Source organism: Cyanistes caeruleus, chromosome 9, assembly GCF_971803275.1.
Source record: "Cyanistes caeruleus chromosome 9, bCyaCae1.hap1.1, whole genome shotgun sequence".
NCBI lineage: Eukaryota > Metazoa > Chordata > Aves > Passeriformes > Paridae > Cyanistes > Cyanistes caeruleus.
This window is the reverse complement of record NC_141709.1, coordinates 3,569,197-3,589,311: the sequence shown is the minus strand read 5'-3', so window position 1 is coordinate 3,589,311 and position 20,115 is coordinate 3,569,197. Positions and strand designations below refer to the sequence as shown.

The following is a 20,115-nucleotide window of genomic DNA, read 5'->3' as shown; positions in this document are numbered from 1 at the left end:
TCTTTTAAATGCAAAGATGTGCCTCCTCGTATGGTTGGAGCCTTGAGTCCATTTTTCTGTAATGCTGTTGCAACCTCAAAGTGATACAGAGGGATCCAAGTTTCATTTGCAAGGTCAAAGGAAAGTGAAGATTTGGGTTTCTCAGCAGTGCACATTTCCTTTTGGACTCAAAATCATGTGATGAATCTCTTCTCCAGTGACCTGACAGAACATAAATGTCTTGTGCAAGGGAAGATGAGCGATTAAAGATGATGTGCTTGTTCTCTGGTATCTGCCTTGTGACACAGCTGGCTTTATGGGGTGATGCAATACAGCAGAATGGGTTGGTTTGGGGTGAGTTTTCTTCTACAGAGGATTTTGTGTTGAGAAAGACAAGTTCACAGGTGAGTTTACTTTGTCATATGAGTTGCTTAGACTGAAGCCATGTAGATCTTGATTTTAAAACCTATGAAAAGATCCTGTGTTTCTGATCTTTTGTGTGCATGCACACTAGTATGAGGGCAACTAAAGTGACAGGAGGACACTTTAAATTCCAGTTTAGCAATTACAGCATCAGTAGGTTGGAGACTGTCCTCATTTCTTGTACAACCACTAAAGCTGGATATTTGGCATATGTGAACCTATACCAAATTTTAAGGCCTTGTAGTCTAAAAGGCTGTTTTATGTCTAAAAAGAGCCATGACTGAGTAGTTTTTAATGTGAGTTTTTAATGACTGAGGCTTCAAAGGCAAGATCTGACAGGAAATATATGGTCAAAGAACTGGTATTTTATTTTTAGCTTATCTTGAAGAGGAGATAATGCAATTCCTTAAGTCCCATGTGTCCTGTCCTCTTTGGCTGTTGTTGGGTGGCCTCAAGCAAACTTGATATCATCTTGAAGATTGGCAGCTGGGCAAGAGACACAAATTCTCAGCTTTTTTCAAGGGCAAGGTTAGTTGTTCTTTGAGCTCAGCAGCTCTGTTTTGCTTTCTAGCAGGTCAGCACAAGGTGGTTCTTCCCATGGTAATAATAGAAGGAGTGGGCCAGGAATACAATTGTGGAGTGGCACAGTGAGGGAGTAGAGCCACTGAGAGCATTTGAAGGGGATGCAGTTCTGCTGCTTGTGGAACAACTTATATTTCTTAAAGTGCTGGGGGAGTATCTGTTTGAGACCAGCAAAGCGCATGAGCTGAGCGGGTTAAGGGCATCTCACATTCTTCTCAGATTGTTTTTCAAACTGCTGCTGTTCTGCAAATGTAACAGCACAATGAGCTTAAATGCTGAAGTGTTTGAGGTTTTTTTTTTCTCTTGGAGGTGAGATGCTTAGCAACCACTAGTTCTATTTTTGTAAAAATGGATCTTGGATACAGCCAAAATCAATGGTGTTAAGCAGTTTCCTTGTTTCTTGTTACATTAGAAGTCTGCTAAGTAATAGGCAGTTGTTGCTGGTCTGTCCTGAAGTCTACAGCTTGTGTAGCAGATAGGAAAAAATCAAAATTCCTGCAGACAGACAAAAATCAAAATTCCTGCTTGATCAGTGGGAAGGGGAATTAATACTAACAATTGAGCATGGCTGCACTGAAGATAACATTCCTTGTGTTGTTGTACTCTTTTCCAGTACTGGAATTGGAGTTACCTCTGAAGCAGATCTACCTAAAATACTTAAAATGAGTTGTTCAAACAGGCTGACTGAGACTCCTGAGTATCACAGAAGCACTTCCTGCTCTGAAAATGAAACTGCATTTTGTGTAGAGGCTGTGCTCATACAAGGAGGCCACGTTATGCACCGTAATAGTGCTATCAGTCTGTTTTCTTGTCTCACAGCAGCACAACTTTGGCACCTTTACAGCAAATCTGTTGGCTCATGCTTCCCTGGAATCTTATTAGGGAACCACTTCAGTATCTTCTTTTTCTAAAGTGGTAATGTTGTCTTAGAAACCAAACATGCAAGTTGTAATGCTGGCTGTGTGTTGGTGTGTAAGGTGGTGCTGTAGCTATAAATGCCAAAGGATATGAACAAGGCGAGGTTTGCTGCTATCTTTTCATTCTGACTGGTATTTTAGGGGGATGGATGCTGCTGCTTCAATCTTAATTTTCCTTCATGTGCAAGACTCTCTGTTTTAACAAAAGTAACTTTATCTTCTGTGTTGTTGTTATTGGAGAAGTGAAACACCAGCAGGTGCTTGTCCTAAAACACAGCTGGTCCGAAATGTCTGACCTGTGGGTGTTGTTCCTCTTGATGTCACAGAGGAATCTCAGATGTGTAGTTTTTAATGGGAAAGAAAGGTGGCTTTTGAGGCTTTACCTATTGGCCAATGGTGTTAGTAATGACAAAAGTCAGATTATATTGATGGCATGTTACACCTGACTGTTTACTTAAACAGTGAAACATATTAAGAAATACAGTCAGACTGTAGACTGATATCTAGCACTTCTCCTGGGGGATAAAAGGAGTGGGAATGGCCAGGTTTGAACACAGGATAACTGCCCAACTTGCCATTCAGCCTGTCTTAGAGCTGATCATGGTATTTTACTAATAACTGTGACTGACTGCCTTGTCTGTTGGCAATGTAGAGGCCTCCAGACAAACTAACCTTATGTCTGGTTAAGATAAAACTCTGATAAAAAATGAGCACACTTGGAAATGACCTTCTGAGGGTCATTCTGATTGCTGCTTCAAGGCTGAATGTGTTTAGGGACCTTGGAAAGATTTGCAGAGTTGCTGATGAAAATTAAAATCCAGCATATTCTCAGCTGTTGACTGCCTTACATTGCTGTGATCCTAAGATACGTGGTCATAGTTTCTGAACTTCCTGCAGCTTTGATTTGAATTTAGTGGGACTTCTTAGAAATGCTACTGAAAAATCCGTGTCTGAATTACTGTATGCCGTGCATGTTATGTTTTCAGACATACAATTAAAAACATTCAATATTTGCTTTCCTTCCATAGGCTGGGTTGAGGTCGACCACGTGATAACGAGGAAAATGCAGCTGATAGCAGAAGCTGAGGTAAACACAATAATTGCTTGTGGTGGGGAGCAGGACAATTGACCCTGGAAGTCATTTGGAGAGTCACTAGCCCTGGAACACAAATAGCCTTATTCAATCCTAGCTTGAGTGCAGTGACTTTTCCACAGCCCTCTTTCTTTCTCCCACTTTGCACAAGAGGGGTAGCGTTATGTAATGAGGTTCTGTCTTACTTGACCCCAATAGGTTGAAGTCCAAAGATAAGAATGAACTTTGAGACCTGTAAATAAAATAGAAATTGCCTTACCACTAACTTTTGGCGGTGTGATGATTAGCCACCCTGCTTGCATATTGAGCCTTTAAAATGCTCTGTGTCCTGCTGTCCATTGAATAAAGGGCAGCATGGAGCCTGCATCCCACAGCTTCTGCTGCCCTGGCTGTGGAGATGACCTTCCTTGAGCTTTGGTCTCATTCTTTTTGTCAGTGAACAATATCCTCAAAGAAAATAGCACTGGGTGTTTTTGGCACCATCTGCATCTGTGTGGGCTGTCTTTGTCTTAGATTATATTAAGGTGATTTATGCCCAAATTAAATGAAATTGGCTAAGGATGAACTGCACCCTCTTTGTTAACCATTGTTTTGTGGCGCCTGTGTCCTTCAGGGCGAATTGCCCTGCACTCTTGCATAATTTTATTGCAGAAAATTCTGTGGTAAATCTGAAGTAATCTAATTGTGCCATCTTAACATAAATAGTAGGGAGTGGATACTTAGAGGGCAGAGAAAAGTACCTTGGCATTTGTAAGATATTTTCCTGAGTTTCTAAAAGGAATTTCACTTTTTTTTTTAATTTTTCTCCCTGCTTCTATAGGTGGTGTGTAATTTATAACAGGTATAACTAAAGTGTATTTAAATAGTCTTCTGCAAAACGCTGCTTTTTTTCCTAAAATTCCTAAAACCCAGCCCTTTAGAAGGGTAGTCAGCTTAGAATTTTATTTTGGATGTTGTCTTATCCTGTTTATCCTTCCTGAGAACAGGAGATCAAGCCTGGTAACTTCTCTGCAGACAAACAATCATTAATCACTTTGTTTGCAGTGGGTGTTTGCAGGAGAAGGCTTTCACTGTAAAGCACAAGTAGCTTTGGAAGTTCCAGGGAGCCCTAGCTGGTTGCAAGGGGAAAACTTGACCTTGGATTTCTTTCTTCAGGAGTGTCTCTTGTGTTTTGTTTTTTTTTCTAGTCACCAGCTTTGAGAGACAATTCATAGAAAACCTGATTTCTTACCCACAAAGAGAATCCTAGAAAACCATTGGCGTTTTAATTGCTGAAGTTTCTCCCAAAACTCAGGGAGTTCAGGTTTTAAGCTTTGAGTTATGCACCTTGTAGATTTGTTTCAGGTGCCTCAAGGCTGAGGGGGAAAAAATACACCCTACTGCAAGTACCTGAGAATTTCTTAAGTGCTGGGCCCTTTTGTTGTGGGAACCACTGAACAGAGACTTGGATTGCAGTTTACCTTTTCTGTGACAGGTATCTAAATTCTAGGCAAATGCTTGGCTTATGAAAAGCCTGATCAAGGTGGAAATGGAATTTGTAGGAGCTGCATACAAGGCCTTCAAGCATCTGCAATCTTAAAGTCCAGTCCTTTATTCATTCTAAACACAGTTGAGAATGGTGTGTTCTGTCCCTAGGTCAGGGCTGGGTGTTGTCACGTGTCAGTGACAAAAATTACTAAATCTGTTAGAATGAGTGAAGTTCTGGGAAAATGTTGCAACTTTATAAGTAAGGGTCACTTCCCTCAGCTTTCTCTGATGTGTCATCAATTTTCTATTATTGGCCAGCTTCTGCTTTTGATGGCATAGCTTTGAGGGTTTTTGGTTTGTAATTACAGTTAGTTACAATTGCTGTAGGGTCTGTACTCTGGTTTGAATTATATTTAATTTATTAAAAACTTATGTCCTGCTCTGCCAATCCAAACACCTGCCTGTGTTGGTATCAGCCCTGGAGGGCTGTGTGAAGAGAGGCAATCTCAGCTGAGTACCAGCCAAAAGGAAGAGGTACTTTAAGGAAATATCTCTTGGTAAATCCTCACTTGAGGAGAGATTAGGCTAAAAAAAGAGACACTATTAAAAAAAAAGAAAAAAAAAAGGTGTTTTCATGGGAATGAATAGTGCTTTGTTTAGCATAGAAATTTGAGTGCTCCAACAGAAGAAGGAATTTCTATTTGACTTTTTCATAGAGATATGTGCATGTATACTGTAAAATCAGGCTGTACCAGAGACCACCAGAGTCTTCTGGTACAGGTTATATTCACAAGTACTCAATATTTGTTGGGTTTTTTGGGTTTTTTTCCTCCTGATTTTAAAGGAACAAGTTCATATCTCTTGTAGAGACAATCCTCTGCCTCCCAGGAAAGCATTATCTAAAAAAAGTAGCCAGATCCTAAGAATTTTGTTAAGCACTGGTGAAGCTTATTTAGTCTATTCTGGAAGTGGCCAAACAGGAGAATTTTATTTTTTTTTTTAAGTTAAATAATAATCTGCTCCTTCTCCTACTGCAGGTTTTGTTTCAAGAGATCTCTCTGGACCTGGAATGATCTAACTCCTATCTACTTTCTTATCTTGAAGGTTGAAGATTCTCTCTGGAATGTAGGGTTCTAATCCATTGCAACTTCAGGGTCTTCTGCTTGTATGTGGTATCACTTCAGATTGTCTTGTATTTTCTGCCAGTTAAACCTACTTGGCTGTTGTCACATTTAGTAGGAACATTTTGTAAGAATACATGATCTGTTCATGTATTTTATAGGATCATGGAATAGTTTGGGTTGGAAAGGACCTTAAAGTTCATCCCATTCCACCCCCTGCCATGGGCAGCAATGCCTTCCACTAGACTAGATTGCTCAGAGCCCCATTCAGCCTGGCTTTAGACACTTCCAGGGGCAGCCACAGCTTCTCTGTGCCAGGGCATCACCACCCTCATAGGGAAGAATTTTTTCCTCACATCTGATTTAAACCTACCTTCAGCCAGTTTGAAGCCATTTCCCCTTGTCCTGTCACTATAGTTATCATGAGGAGTCTATCTCTGACTTCCCTGTAGGTCCCCTTCAGACCCTGGCAAGTGCTGTGAGGTCTCCACACACCCCTCTTCTCCAGAAACCTTGAAAACAGTTATTTTCCTTTTCAACCTTCAAGATAAGAGAGTAGACAGGGGTTAGGAATTCTGATCTGGGAAACATATGTGTTTCTTGAGCAGCTGACCAGTAGAAAGAGCAGATGAAGTGATAATATGTAATTATCATGTAGGAAGTCTTGCACCTTGAATCTGGAGGCAAACTGGAAAAATCCCAAGCAAAGGATGGTCAGACAAACATGGCTAGTAAACACTTGCATTTAGAAAACAAAACATAATGTGCAATTAGATTTAAAATAATTTCTTGAAATGTGCCTTTTGCCTGTGCTGAAGATGATGGCTGTCTGGCATTGTTCAGGAGCTCAGGGATTGGCTCTCAGCTTCATCATTAGGCTCATCACATTTAGTGTTTGAGGACTAAACATGAAGGAGCTAAATTCTCAGAGGTCTGATAGTCTTCTAAAAGGTCAGAACAATTCTGTATTGAATTTGATGGAGAAGATAAATGTTACTCAAAATCCTCTGGCCTGACATGTGTGAACAGGCCAGTATAAGCCATGGTCTTATCCAAGTAGGCTCCAATTATTGGCACATGGTACAGAAATGTTATCTTGATGCCTTGCTCTGTCCTGCTCCAGGATAAAAAAGGAATATAAATGTTCTGTGAAAATGTATCCAGCGAGTTAAAGAGTTTATTACTGTATTTTTACTCTGTCAGCAACTGAAGCCAGCTTTCATGAAGGAGGTGGACAGCCACTTCACAGAATTTGTGAACAGTTTGGTGGCAAAATCGGCTCTCCTGGATTCCTCGTCTCCAGCTTCCCTTTTCCCAGCTTCCTGTGCAGAGAAGGAACTGCACAAAGCCAAGTAAGTCCCTTTTAAGCTGTTGACATAACAAGGTTCTTTCCTGGAAGTTTTATTTCCCTTTTTTGTCTCAAATGTTCTCTTCTTTGTTTGCAGAAATTCAAGGGCCCCTCCGGAACATGGGAAAATCTTTACTGCCAGGAGGTCTCTCTTGGAGTGAGTAACTTAATATCATCAAAGTAATTTCATCAAATTCTCTGAAAATACCCTTGATAGCAAACTAATGAGCTTTTGCTTTGAGGTACTTTCCCTGCCACCACCCACAGTCTTATGTTCAAATCCATGGGGATTAATCTGTTCAAGCTTCTCTCTTTCTAAAATATCTGTTCTACATCATGCAAATATAAACCTTAATTACAGCCCTCTCAGTACCACTGGGATCATGGCTAATTATGCTTTGTCTGAGGATAAGCACCATTGGGATCATGGCGAATTATCTTTTGTCTGAGGATAAGCTGAGGAAGTGTCTGTGTCTGTGGCAGCCCAGCTGTACCTTAACTCTGGTCTCTCCCTTAGTGAGCTGTTTGAAGTGAGTCACATCAGGACAATCTACCACATGTTCATCGCTCTTCTCATTGTCTTCATCCTCAGTACACTTCTAGTAGACTTCATTGATGAAGGAAGGTAAGAATGCCCTGGAAAGAAAGGGATAAGGGCTGGGAGTAGCTCTTCCAGAATGCCAGATGCACATGGAGCTGCAGAAAGGTGCAAAAAGAAGGAGGAATCCTTCTTGGGGTGTTGTTGGAAATGTGGGTTTCAACTTGGCATGCTTAGAATACGTGCTGGAATTCCTGCTAAGAGGGTATGACCATTTCAAATTGGCAAGCTGGATGTTAGGAAAACACTGCTAAATGACATGTTACATGAGAGTTGTGGCCACACAGCTCAGCCTAACGTGCGTAGTTCATCACGAGGCTGGCGAAAGGGAATACTTTAGTTGAGTATCTTTAACGAGACAGCAGCTTTTCAGCTGCTTGTGTTGCTTGAAGAAGGACTCTGCTTAGAAAAACTTCAAATACTTCAGCAGTCCTTCCTCGGTTTAAAAATGACAGTTCTGGAACACTGTACTTGTACTTAAATAAAAATAGAACTTTGTTTTTCCTGGGGAAAAATCCCAAGGATGTTGGCAGAGCCTCTGCCAAGATAGTACTTTGCAGGTAGCCAGTTGTGAATAAAATTGTGAAAGAGTGCTTTCCTCACATTTACTTGTTGCTTAAGTAGTATTTTGGCATGCTGTATCTCATGTACACAAGTAGGATTACATGTTTATCTTGCTGATTATCTGCTTTTCAGTGTACAAAACCAGAGCTGTATCTTGATTTTAACCATCGTGCCTTTAGTCTGGGTATAAGAATAGACACGTGTGCTATTGAATGTTGTTTAGCTGATCCTAACTTAGTAGTGTATGGATGTTGGGGGAGAATGGGTATTTACCTTAAAATCAACTAGGGCTGGATACCCTGATTACTTTAAAATAATGGTAAAAATTAGTTTAAAAATAATGGTTTTAGCTAGATCTGATAATTTGGATTCCAGTTTGCAATTGAGCCTCCACCTGAGAAGGAATAACTTTTGCTGATCTATTCTGTACTGTCATCTTCTCTGGTCTTAGTTTCTTGTAGGAATAAGCTCTGATGGGTGTGAGAGGCAGTAAAGTTGATCAGCCTTTTGTTTATGTCCTTATGTTTTAAGCTTGATTAATGTATTCAAGTACCTGATGCACACCAGTAGGTCATATTTGGACTGACCTTGTAATGACCCTGTGCCTTTAAAGCAACTTCTAAACTGAATCCATGTGTAATGCTCACAAAAAAGGATTAAACTATGTTTGAGTGCTATGCCTACAGAGGCAGGGAGAAAGCCTCTTTAGGCTTAAACCCCTGGGAAGAACTGAGTCTCGGTGCAGTAGTGATGATGTTGTGGGAGTGTTCCCCAAAAGCTTCCATGGACCCTGGTTCAGCAGTGGATTGTTCAGTCACATGCTTGTTCTTAGGAGGGATGAGCTTGAGCCTACTCTTAAAGCACATGCTGATCTTAGAGATGAGTGGGATTTGAAGGTAAGCTGTGCCTGGCAGTACTGATGGCATCAGTCCTTATTTTCTGGCATGCTTGACATTGGCCACTTGAAGCTGCCACAGATAGCCCTGAGCTGAAATTGCCACAGTCACTTCTACCCAGACTGTCAAACAGTTATGATCTGGAAGCTTTGTGTTTTGTAGCCACTTAGTGGAGTAGAAGTATTTCTAATTAAAGAATGGATGCTCAAAATTTGTCGTTTTCCTTGTGCCTTCTAGGCTGGTCCTTGGATTTGATCTCCTGGTCTTTGTTTTTGGAAAGTTCCCAGTTGTCTTCTGTACCTGGCTGTGCATGTTCAGTGCCACAGTAGTTGTTCCATACAATCTTTTTGTCTGGTGGGCCCAAGGCTATTCCAGTTCTTCCCATCGTGGAGTCCACTCTTTCTTCTATGGGATGTTGTTCACACTCTTCCAAATAGCTGGGCTTGGCCTTGGACCAACCTATGTTGCTGTAGCCTATGCCCTGCCTCCAGCTTCCCGCTTCATTGTAATACTGGAACAGGTAAGTCCCTGTATCCTCTCTATTGAATTTTATCTTCAAAGTGGAAAGGGTCCTTTTTCCTAAAGGAGTCAAATGTTGCTTTTATTCATTAAATTAAGCCAAGGCTGTGGATGCAGTATCTCAGACTTGGACAGTTATATCCAGCAAATCTAATAAGAAAGAGTAGAGAATAAACTTCATTTTGATCTGGAAACCATTTGTTTCCAGTATTTAAGATTTTACTGTGTGTTTTACTGAAATTCCATTTATTTCTGGTTGTCTTGTGGATGCTAAGTGCTTAAAACCAATTTTAAGAACATGTTGTGCCATAGTGCACAAGGAAGCTGTAACATTCCTCTTTAAAAAACAAAACCCAAAAGCAAAACCCAAAAACATGGTCAAGAAGTGGTTCCTGTTGGTGCTTCTGTTCTCAAGAAGCAAATGTCTTGTCTCTGTAATCAGAACTTTTTTGGAAGTGGAATTTTTTTTTTGTGGCAGGGAAAGAGTGGAGGTCTGGTCAGACCATCAGGTTAAAATAAGGATGGTCAGGGATGAGTTTTAAGAGTTAACTTTGGACTGGCCCTACTTTTGGTTCTTCAGTATTAAAACAGAATTAAAAGAAAAACCTGCTTGATAGTTGTGGGCTATATATGTGGGGCACCACCTTATACCCAGGTATTGAGAATTGCTGTACAACACAAGTAACTTCAAGGAGTCATCTAGACTTTGAAACATTCTGGCCTGCTGAAATGGAGAGGGGTTTCCCTTCAATTTTAACTTAAATGTTAGCTGATTAGTGACTTGCTGGTGTTATTCAGAGTGCTCCTGTATGTGGTGGTCCTGCATCCTGAGATGTATTTTGACTCTCCTGAGCCATGGTTGCTGCTGCATGTTTCCCCTTGCAAAATTTGGAATTCATGTCAGTTAAACAGGTTTGTGGGCAGAGGGAGCAGCCCTTTCCTTGTAAAAGGGCTAAATGGGAAAGAAGTAAAGATGCTGAAGGTGTTGGTGAAAAATGTTTGATCCAGTCTTCACTAGAAAGTTGTGAAAATGAGAGCACTAAGCTGTTCTTCTCTTGGCCTTGCAGGTTCGTCTTGTTATGAAGGGTCATTCCTTCATCCGGGAGAATGTACCCAGAGTCCTCTCCTCGGTGAAGGACAAGTCTGGTGAGTAACTTGCCCTGCTTCATTTTACCTAGCCAGCTCCAGCTTTCTTTCCATTGCTTTGAGCTGCCCTCATGAGCTGGAGAGGTAGATTTGAATAGGGGACTTTGGATGGGCAGGTTGAAGGTTTTGCATCATAATTTCAGCCTGAACCTTTTCATTTGTATTCAGTTGTATTAGACAACAAGCTAGACTCCTGTTCAGGTCTAAGTCCTCTCTGGATCTTGAGTACTTGTTCTCAAGGATTCCCTATTTCTGCTGTTAGGAGTAAAAAGTATCTAGATGTTGCCTGCAGACCTCCAGCTCAGTGCTCTAGTTGAAGTGACAGCGATCACAGAACAAAAGGCCTTTTAAGCAAGGCATGCTAGAGCTGACTGGACTGAACCCACTTGTTGATAGGAAAGGAAATGTGATACCAAGGTGTTAGCAGATAGTTGGTTACCCTCACTTGTTAACTGTCCCTCCTACACTCCACCTGAAAGGTCAAGTTTGTTTTATTCTCTGCCAATCCCATGCCTTTAGTTCCTTACTGAGGTTTCTGAGGTGAGAAGGGTTCTGTTTTGTGAAAGGGTACTGGGGAAACTGAACTGGCAGTAAAAAAACTGCAGAATGTTATTTTGTTCTTCATTTCCTCTTCCCAGGCACAGTACATATTCCCAGAATTTCTCAGTACCTGTATTTCCTCTTTGCTCCCACCCTCATCTACAGAGACAGCTATCCCAGGTAATGTGAGCAACAGCAAAACTAAAGTACTCTGAAAACTGAAGCCAACATTAAGCACCCCTGGGTGTGATCAATTTATGAGTTAGAGCTTTCATAAAGATGTGGTTAAGCTGGCAAGGGCAAGACTTGCTCACGGAGTTCTGCTTTTGTTTCTCTGGGAAACTCACTTTAAGTTAGACTAATTAAGAACTTGCTACAGATTACGTAGAGCTAGACAGTTCCTGCAGTAGGAACCTGTGTGTTTTATGTGGTGCTAATAAACAGCCCTGTCTCTGAGTTTGAGGCTGAAGCCCTGAGTGGTGGGAACTCCCAAACTCTTCTGCACATTGCTGGGTTGCACTTTGGCAGTGTGAAGCCAGTAGTCCTTCACACAGCTGTCAGCAGACCCCACCTCCTACGGAACTGTACAGTGCTGCCCTCCAGATACCTTCCCATTTATGGAATTGCTGGAGTTCTGCTGTAGTTGAAGGCGAGGAATCAGCAATTTGGGCAGACATCCCTTGGATGTCAGGAAATTAAGAACTCTGGAATTCAAAAGCCTTTTTTTTTTTTTTTTTCCCCAGAGAATAGTCAATAAAATTGTAAAATCCTTCAAGTAATTGAAGTGAGGGGTTTGCTGCTTTGAAGTCCTATTTAGCTGTGATATCCTGTTCTTTTTCCTAGGAATCCCACAATAAGATGGGGCTATGTAGCTACCAAGTTTGCACAGGTGAGTGGTGCAGCTTTCTGCAGAATACACTTGTAGAGATTATCTAAGATGTGTTGCTCAACAGCTCTCTCTTTGCCATTAAATCACTGCCTGGCATGGGCTTACCAATGAAGAATACTTTTCAGTGACTAAAAAATAAACTGTGATCTTGCTGCACAAGAAAGAAAAAAATTAAAACTCTTTGCTTAAACAAGCCTCCAGATAAAAAAAGATTGTGTGTTTGTAGAGCAACACCCATGCCCTCTTTCTTCACCCTGATTGTAGTGCACTGGCACAGCTTCCTCTCTGCAGATATTCAGAGCAATTTTGAAATCATGAGGCCTGGAGTCCAAATCCTCAGTGCTTATATGAGTTCAGGGTTGACTGGTTCCTCACATTTGTGGCTGTGAGCTTCAGTAGCTTCTTGTGGATGTGTTTCCAAGTAATGGATTTGTGTGACTGAAACCTTTGCTGTCACACAATGCATTTATGGTTGAAAGAGCAAAACAATTTAACAAAAAAAAAGGCAGCATGAACAGGCCTTTGGCTGCTTGCTGTTGGACAAAGAGGATGACAGAGCACACACCTGCCTTACATCAGAGTATTTCAACACTGACTGGCATTTTGACCTCAACATCCACAACATCAGTCCACGAGCCAGAGAAAGCCTGAGGTGCTTTGGGCTGTAAGCGTCTCCTTTGGAATAAAATAAAAATAAGCTTTAATACTAGATTTAACTACAGTAAGTATTTTTCAATTACTTCTGCCCTTGGTTGTAGATCAGGGGTACTTTCCCCACTTTGGCAGTGGCTTGGATTTTTTGTGTCAAAATGTGTGAGTTGATAGGACTGGGAAAAACTGACAGCTGCTGTAGTAGAAAAGTTGATTTTGCTGCTGACTTATCAGGGTGCTCCAGGGATTGCTGTGGCTTTCTTTCTGCCTGGATTCTCAGGGAGGTTTATTGGCAGCAATGTAAAATAAATTATTTTGACTTGTGTTGGCAGCTTCTGTTCTCTCCTAGAGCTGGCAAGTGGTGAAGTGTTAATTGTGCATTCCTGTTATGAAGGCAGGTTTTGAGGGTATTTTTGTTCCAGGTGCTTGGTTCACTTTTCTATGCCTACTACATCTTTGTGAGACTCTGCATTCCCCAGTTTCGCAACAGTAGTCAGGAAACCTTCAACCTTCGAGGGCTGGTCCTCTGTATCTTCAACTCCATCCTGCCAGGTAAGGCCCAGATCCATGTGGAGTGACTTTTATCTCCGTGGAAGAGGTGGAAGGGAGAAGTGCTTCATTTGAGTTGCATTCATGACAGGCAGAGATCAACAAAGATCTTGTGGGCAGACTGCATTTTTAAGGGGTAAAACTTCAAAATCAGCAATACAAAATAAAAGCTGGGATTGAATTTAACTGTCTTTAAATCAAGTTGCAGGCTCTGGGGCAGCCTTGCTGTCGCCCTGTGGGCCAAGCAGGGCCTGGTGTGGTGAAAAACTGAAATATTGTTGGGCCACTTGTACAAAACAGTAGAGCTCATATGTGTCAGTGCCTATAAGAACAGTTTATGTCTTTGTTAGGTGCTCTTGCTTGTGGCTGAGAGCCAACACTGCAAGACTGGCACGGATGTCCCTTTTTTCCAGGCGTACTGATTCTCTTCCTGGTGTTCTTTGCGTTCCTTCACTGTTGGCTCAACGCGTTCGCTGAGATGCTGCGCTTTGCAGACAGGATGTTCTACAAGGTGAGAAGCAGGAGCTGTAGTTTATAAAGCTTCTGAAAGTCATTGTCATAATGAAAGAAAAAAAAGGAGGAAACTGAACATTGTTTTACCAAGCAAAGCAACCATGGGATTTTGCTTGGTTTATGCTGTTAAGGCTTAAGTTTGTCACTGTGCTGTAGAACAGATCTGATTTCTGCTTGGCAGTCTGAGTTGCTTTAAGGTGAAACACCCTGTGCACAAGCAGAAGCAGCCACCAGACCTACCCAATACCTGCATTAGCCCTCTTTTTGTTCTTTTATCACAACATCCTGCAGTGTGGGATAAAACCAGACCTTGATACTCCAAGTAGAATGTCGAAAGTGTGATGGAAAGCTTGGTCAAATTGTTACTGTAGCTTGGTATTATTTTGTCCAATAAATTTTAATTTGATATCCTAGAAAAGCCCTCTAGAATATTTTATAGTTAATTAGATTTACAGTCTTTCAATTGTGCTTTCAGGACTGGTGGAATTCCACATCCTATGCAAACTACTACAGAACCTGGAACGTGGTAGTACATGACTGGCTCTATTACTATGCCTACAGGGACTTCCTTTGGGTGAGTAACAAACAGATGTTTTCTTTTGTTAATTAAGCATTCAGCTACTGGGCAAAATGGTACATTTGTCAAGATGCAGCATCCCTGTCTGTTTAGAAGCACAAAAATGTTTCACATCAGCTGTTGTGGGGAGCCACTGTGCTTTCAGAGAGATCCACTGATCATTTCCAAGTCATGAATGTGTGCAAAATGTGGGGCTGAGATGTAGGAATGCAGGGACTTCCTCAGCAGTCAGAACTCATGTTGCACTGTTTCCATGAGCTGTGGTAGGTATTTAATGAGTGGGCTCAGCACAAGTACTAATGCAGGGAACCAGAAATACTCCTGAAGAGAAACACCTAAACCCCAAGGTGCTCTGTAAGGCACTTAGCGTTTCATATGTGCCTCTTGCCTGGAGGAGAGTCTTCCTAGCACAGGGAAGAAAATCCAGTGTGTTGCAACAAGCAAACAAAAACCACAGCAGAGTAGCTCCTAATACTTGGCATTCTTCTCTCTCCCAGTTTTTTGGTAAGAAATTCAGAGCAGCAGCCATGCTGTCTGTCTTCACCGTGTCAGCTGCTGTACACGAGTATGTCCTCAGCATCTGCTTTGGCTTCTTCTATCCAGTTCTCTTCTGCCTGTTTTCATGCTTTGGGGGTAAGTTCCAAGGAGGAGAGTGTGGGAGTGGCTGTGGGATTTGTGGCTTTTTTAAGAGAAGCGTGCTTCATGCTATGATGCCAGCTGTTCCTTCAGCACTAATACACATTATTGTTGCCCAAGGGTTGCAATTGTGAGTCCAAGCTTTGTGAATGGATTTTTGCAGCTCAGTAGATACACACCTATGTACACACAGAGGATTTGGAAGCCTGGGGCTTAGGCGAGCAAGGTCTTGGTGGCAAGGAAGAGAGATCTATGTGATACTCTGCTGTTCCTGCAGTGTACACTGCAGACACTGCACAGGGTTTAACAGCACGGCTTCCTCTTTGCCAAGCTGTAGTTGAATGGCTGTGTGTCAGCAGCTTGTCAGTCTTCCTCTGCAAAATCACAGTATAAGGCAATTACTATTACTTCACTACTACAGTGAGGAAGAGCCCATTTAGAAGTCAGAGCTCTTGCATTTCTTTTTGTGTTTTGAGTTAGAAGGCTCTAATAAGCTCTAGGCCACTCCTGCCATGCCTTGATGACCAGTGTAGCACAGATAATGTTGATCCCTGGGGCACACACTGAGCCAGCTTGTTGGCAGACTTACTGGAAGTAAATGTCAGAATCAGCTCAGAGTATTTTCTCTATTATTCCAAGCATAATCAGATTTTCATGCAGTAGCCTTGTTGCTCCAGAGATGAAGTGAAAAGGAGGGAAAGATCCAGGACAATTAGTTGATCTTTGATTCTTGAATCTCAAGTTTGTTTCTGAATAATGCTTCTCGTTTCTCCCTTTCCAGTGGTCTTCAACTTTACCCTGAATGACCGTCGGAAAGGGCCCTTCTGGAATGTGATCATGTGGACTTCCCTCTTCCTGGGCCAAGGTGTCATCATCTGCCTCTACAGCCAGGAGTGGTACGCCCGCCAGTACTGCCCCACGGAAAATGTGAGTGCCTGGCCCTTCCCATGGGATAACCAACTGTGGGAGTGGCTGTCCTGCCTTGCTGTGCAGGAGGAATGGAAGATAAATGGCACAAGCCCTTTTAGCAGTGTACTACATCCATTCCTTAGGAGTTACTTAGCCTAGAGGCTGCCTAACAGAAGTGCTTTCAGTAGTGCTCCTCCTGTAGTATTTCACTCCTTGAGACTGAGGGTGGTGTTACCCCATTTCTGAGGATATGCTCAACCTCATTTAGGCTGTGGCAATGGAACTGCAGCACTTGGCCAGTGAAGTCAGGAGAAACTTTTGTAGAAAGCCCACAAAAACTGTTCCATTTTAGCCTCTCCCAGGCTAGAGTGGGTGGTGGTGGTGGTAAGTGGTTACCTGGGGTTTTGGTAGTGTTTTCTCCAACTCATTTTCATGGTACCAGATTCTGTTCTAGATAAAAATTCCTGCTGTCCCAGTTGATTTCAGTTTTAAGCAAAGGCATCCTTTGGCAGCCTCTATTTTAAGTTTGATTCTCCTCAATTAAGAGTTTGCCATCATAAATTATGTGTCTTCTTGATACAACAGGCTACTAGGCACAGTATTTACCTGATGTAACAGAACTTGTGGCTCTACTTACACTTTCAGGCACTGCTTAGTGAGGGCAGGAACAGGGTTGTAGGATGCAGAAATGTGGCTTGATCTTTCCTGTTAGAGAAGTTTGACTTCATCAGCTCGTACCACAGCTGGTGCTGTTGGCCTGTGATTAATTTACTCCCTCTCCATGTTTTGCAGCCCACATTCCTGGACTATTTAAAGCCACGCTCGTGGTCGTGTCATATGAAGATGTGAAAATGGGGTTCTCTGGCCATGTCATCACAGAAAAACAGAGGTGTCCTCCAAGTCTTTGGACCAATGATCTAACTTACTACAGACTTTTTCTAAGGGAAGTTGTGCCTCCTGATTATTGGGGAGAAACTGTAATTTTTTTAAACATTGCTGGAGCAAACCAGTTGACCTGGATTGCAACAGACTTCAAAGGCAGCATCTATTACATGCTGTCCCACTTTGAGCCATTTCCATGCCAGTAAAACATTGAGCTGAAGGTGGAGTCTACTGGAATCCTACTCATCCAGGGGTCCCCCCAAATTGCTGCTTTTCTGGGCAAGCTAAGTCAGATTTGCTGGTAGCTCATTGTTGGTATCCGTCCAACTTTCTTAGCCATGCCTTTGCAATTTTTTTCTCCTTTTTGGTAATGGGATGTCTACAAAACTTCTGTTCTTCATGATCCTGCCTGCCCCTGTGACATGGACAAGTGGCAGAGCAACAGGGTGTTTGCATTCTTGCTCTGAAGATGGCCAAAGTTTTCCTGGCTGGCTTCAAACTGCATCCTGTGTATGTTGGCTGCCAACAGATACAAAATGGGCGGAGGAAGAGGGATTGTCACTGTGCTGAGTCAGGTTCAGAAGCAGGGAATGGTGTGTGCAGTCTTCATATGACTTTTTACACCAAAATTTTGTTTTCTCTGTATTCATTTAGTTCCCAGCTGCCTTACAGCATTTTTGTTCTCTGAAAGCCCTTGTGACTCGAGGAGTACTTCTTCTTTTTGCTCTTCCTTTCTCCTGCTCTAGGTAATCAGTTCTTTTAACATGATTAACTTGTAAAAGAGCTTTTGCTTTAATTTGGCAGGTGCTTTAAGGTATACAGGTTGATAAGTGTTTCTTTACTAAGAAAAACTTGAAATACTATGACCCAACTGTAAGAAAATGGGATCAACTTTACAGGTACAGAGCATGATCTTGTTTCAAATGGCCACGTGCAGTTCAATGTGCCAGCACACCTTGCCCATGTGGATTGGAGAAGTTTCTAATGCTGCTGGGGAATGAGGATTGGCCCAGAGCTGCTTTGTCACCTGCCTGTGTCTGCCCTGACATCAGAGGGGGCTTCAGGTGGAGATCAGCTTCCTGGGTACTGCCCTCTTGGTGAAGAGGTAGCACATCTTCCCACACACCAAATAAGGCAGGGGCTTTGTGTGAGTTTGGTGTTTCCATAGCAATTTTATCAGTCAGAGTTCCTTCAGCTCCCTTGTTCTGTCAGGTGCTAAACAGAACAGGGAACTTCCAGAGTGTCTGGGTACAGATCACTCCAGTTTTACTGGAACTGTAGCTCCCATTATTGGAGATGGGGTCACCTGATGGGCATATCTTAACTTTGGTGAAAAGGGCCACCTGACAGAGATACCAGAACGTTGGTGATAAATATTTTAGAATTACTCAAATGTTATCAGAAAGTGGCATTTCCTTACTACCTACAGCCCTGTGTATTTCATACCAGCAATACTGGGACCATTGATGGGCTTGTCTCCCAAGCCACTTGAGACTCTCCTTTGTGCTTCTGCTTTCACTAACCTCAGTCAGAAGTAATTTCATGAAATCTAGGGAATACTTCAACTCTTCCAAGTCTTCAGTAAGAAGGAATCAGGCTCTTCAGAAAGGACATTGTACCAGGTCAAATTTGCCAAATAGTGTTTCTGTGTGAGGTTCTCCTCTGAAAACACCTCCTGCTAGAAATTGTTTGATGAAACCATTGAAGTAATTTCAGAGGAACTATATGCTCAAATTTGGCAGTATTCATACATAAAATCCTGAGAATTAAATTAATTATTTTATCATCATTCAGATTGAGTAATCTGAAATCTTTCACCATACCTTTTGTGGGAGGAAAGAACAGAAGTTCTGGAACAACTAAGCTTCCTTATTGAAAAAACAGTCAAAAATACAAAAAAAAAACACCCTTTGGCCAAACAGTTTTGTCACCTCCTTCGTATAGGATGAGATTCAGTCCAATTCTTTTTTGTTTGGTGCTCAAAACACTTACGGGGTATCTGCACTCGGAGGGGGGGATGGATTAGGGACTTGGTTTGCCATCTTGATAGTGTGGCAGGTCTTGATACAGTTTCAGTATTCTCAGAAAGAGACCAAAGGATGGCACTTTGTGCCCTGTTGTGGTGTTTCCCTCACACGTGGCACTGTCTTATGCCCAGAAGGAATATCAGCATTTACTGTGTCAGCATCATCACTGTTTGAAGCCTGAGGGCAAGCAAAAGGCAACCAGAAAGGGATGCTCAGCTGTTGGAACTAGTCTTAGTTTTTGACAAGTTGAGGTTTTTCAGCCTTGTAGATCAAGGCATCTGGCAACCGTGCTGTCAGGGCATTAACAATTTGGATTACTTTCAATTTTGTGGGTTTTTTAAATTGCTTTTGAATGTGGGCTTATTTTCATTTTTCTCAAGAGTGCTGGAGGGGAAACACTAAGTCTTTTGCACGTTGCTTATTTAATTAAAAGTCAATTAGAGCACATTTGAGTTTCTTAGACTGCAAGTGCCAGAGCACTTGACCAGAGCAGTACAATGTTCTGGTCAGTGGTGAGGATGTGAAGGTTCCAACCTGCCCATTACAAGCTCTTAATATAATGTAATATAATATATACTGTTTTCTGTGGTTCTTTCCAACACAAGAATTGTGCAGCTTGCTTCCATGGTAACTCAGTTGTGAGGTGGGAATCCTCCAGCTTTGGAATGGCAGCCAGGACAGCTGCAGCTCCTTGCTCAATAACCTCACGGAAATCAGTGTTACTCCATCAAAATGCCTCCTGGTTTTCATGCAGAAAACAATTTCTTCCTGGGAAGACCAAAGCTCTGTGGAATCCTCATGCCTAGTCTGTCCTTTCTGTCGGGGTGTGTGGCTGCCAGCCTTGGGGGTGAAGCATTCTGTGACAGCTGTCCAAGTACAGTGTGTGCTGTGGTGGGAGCTGGAGGGATTCCTGCTGGATTTGTTCAATATTGCATGGAGTGCACCTGGCCCACCTGCTGAAGGCAAACTGAACTGGTTGAGCTCCCACTTCTGAATGCAGATGTGCCAGAGGGGGACAGCAGGAGTCCAAGAGTTCCTGTGCTCCACAGCATCAAAACCAGCTCCCTGCAGACCTCCAAGCCAGCCTTGGATCATCCCTTCTCCTGGTGCCCCCAGCCGTGCTGGCCCTTCCCTGGCTGTGGCAGGGGACACCCCAGCATTGGCCCTGGCGCTGGCACCAGCCGTTCCACGATGCAACCTGTACACGTTCTGTCACGTACAAGAGCTGTTTATAATCTACTGTATTACAGCAGTTAAAATATATTTTGCTATTAGGGGAGGAAAAGAAA

The 20,115-nt window shown here is 42.4% G+C and overlaps 1 protein-coding gene across 4 annotated transcripts in view; it reads left to right on the top strand.

Annotated features, from left to right (window-relative positions):
- The window catches only part of SOAT1 (sterol O-acyltransferase 1), a 27,258-nt gene extending 7,143 nt beyond the window's left edge, over positions 1–20,115 (top strand). For all 4 annotated transcript variants that reach the window (XM_086902101.1, XM_086902102.1, XM_023931726.2 and 1 more), the window contains exons 3-16: positions 2,930–2,988; positions 6,786–6,934; positions 7,028–7,087; positions 7,448–7,555; positions 9,226–9,508; positions 10,575–10,653; positions 11,292–11,373; positions 12,037–12,082; positions 13,156–13,285; positions 13,696–13,793; positions 14,271–14,369; positions 14,870–15,005; positions 15,790–15,935; positions 16,710–20,115. In XM_086902101.1, coding sequence (XP_086758227.1) covers positions 2,930–2,988; positions 6,786–6,934; positions 7,028–7,087; positions 7,448–7,555; positions 9,226–9,508; positions 10,575–10,653; positions 11,292–11,373; positions 12,037–12,082; positions 13,156–13,285; positions 13,696–13,793; positions 14,271–14,369; positions 14,870–15,005; positions 15,790–15,935; positions 16,710–16,766 — 1,532 coding nt within the window. In that variant the 3' untranslated portion in view covers positions 16,767–20,115. The remainder of the gene's footprint in view (positions 1–2,929; positions 2,989–6,785; positions 6,935–7,027; positions 7,088–7,447; positions 7,556–9,225; positions 9,509–10,574; positions 10,654–11,291; positions 11,374–12,036; positions 12,083–13,155; positions 13,286–13,695; positions 13,794–14,270; positions 14,370–14,869; positions 15,006–15,789; positions 15,936–16,709) is intronic.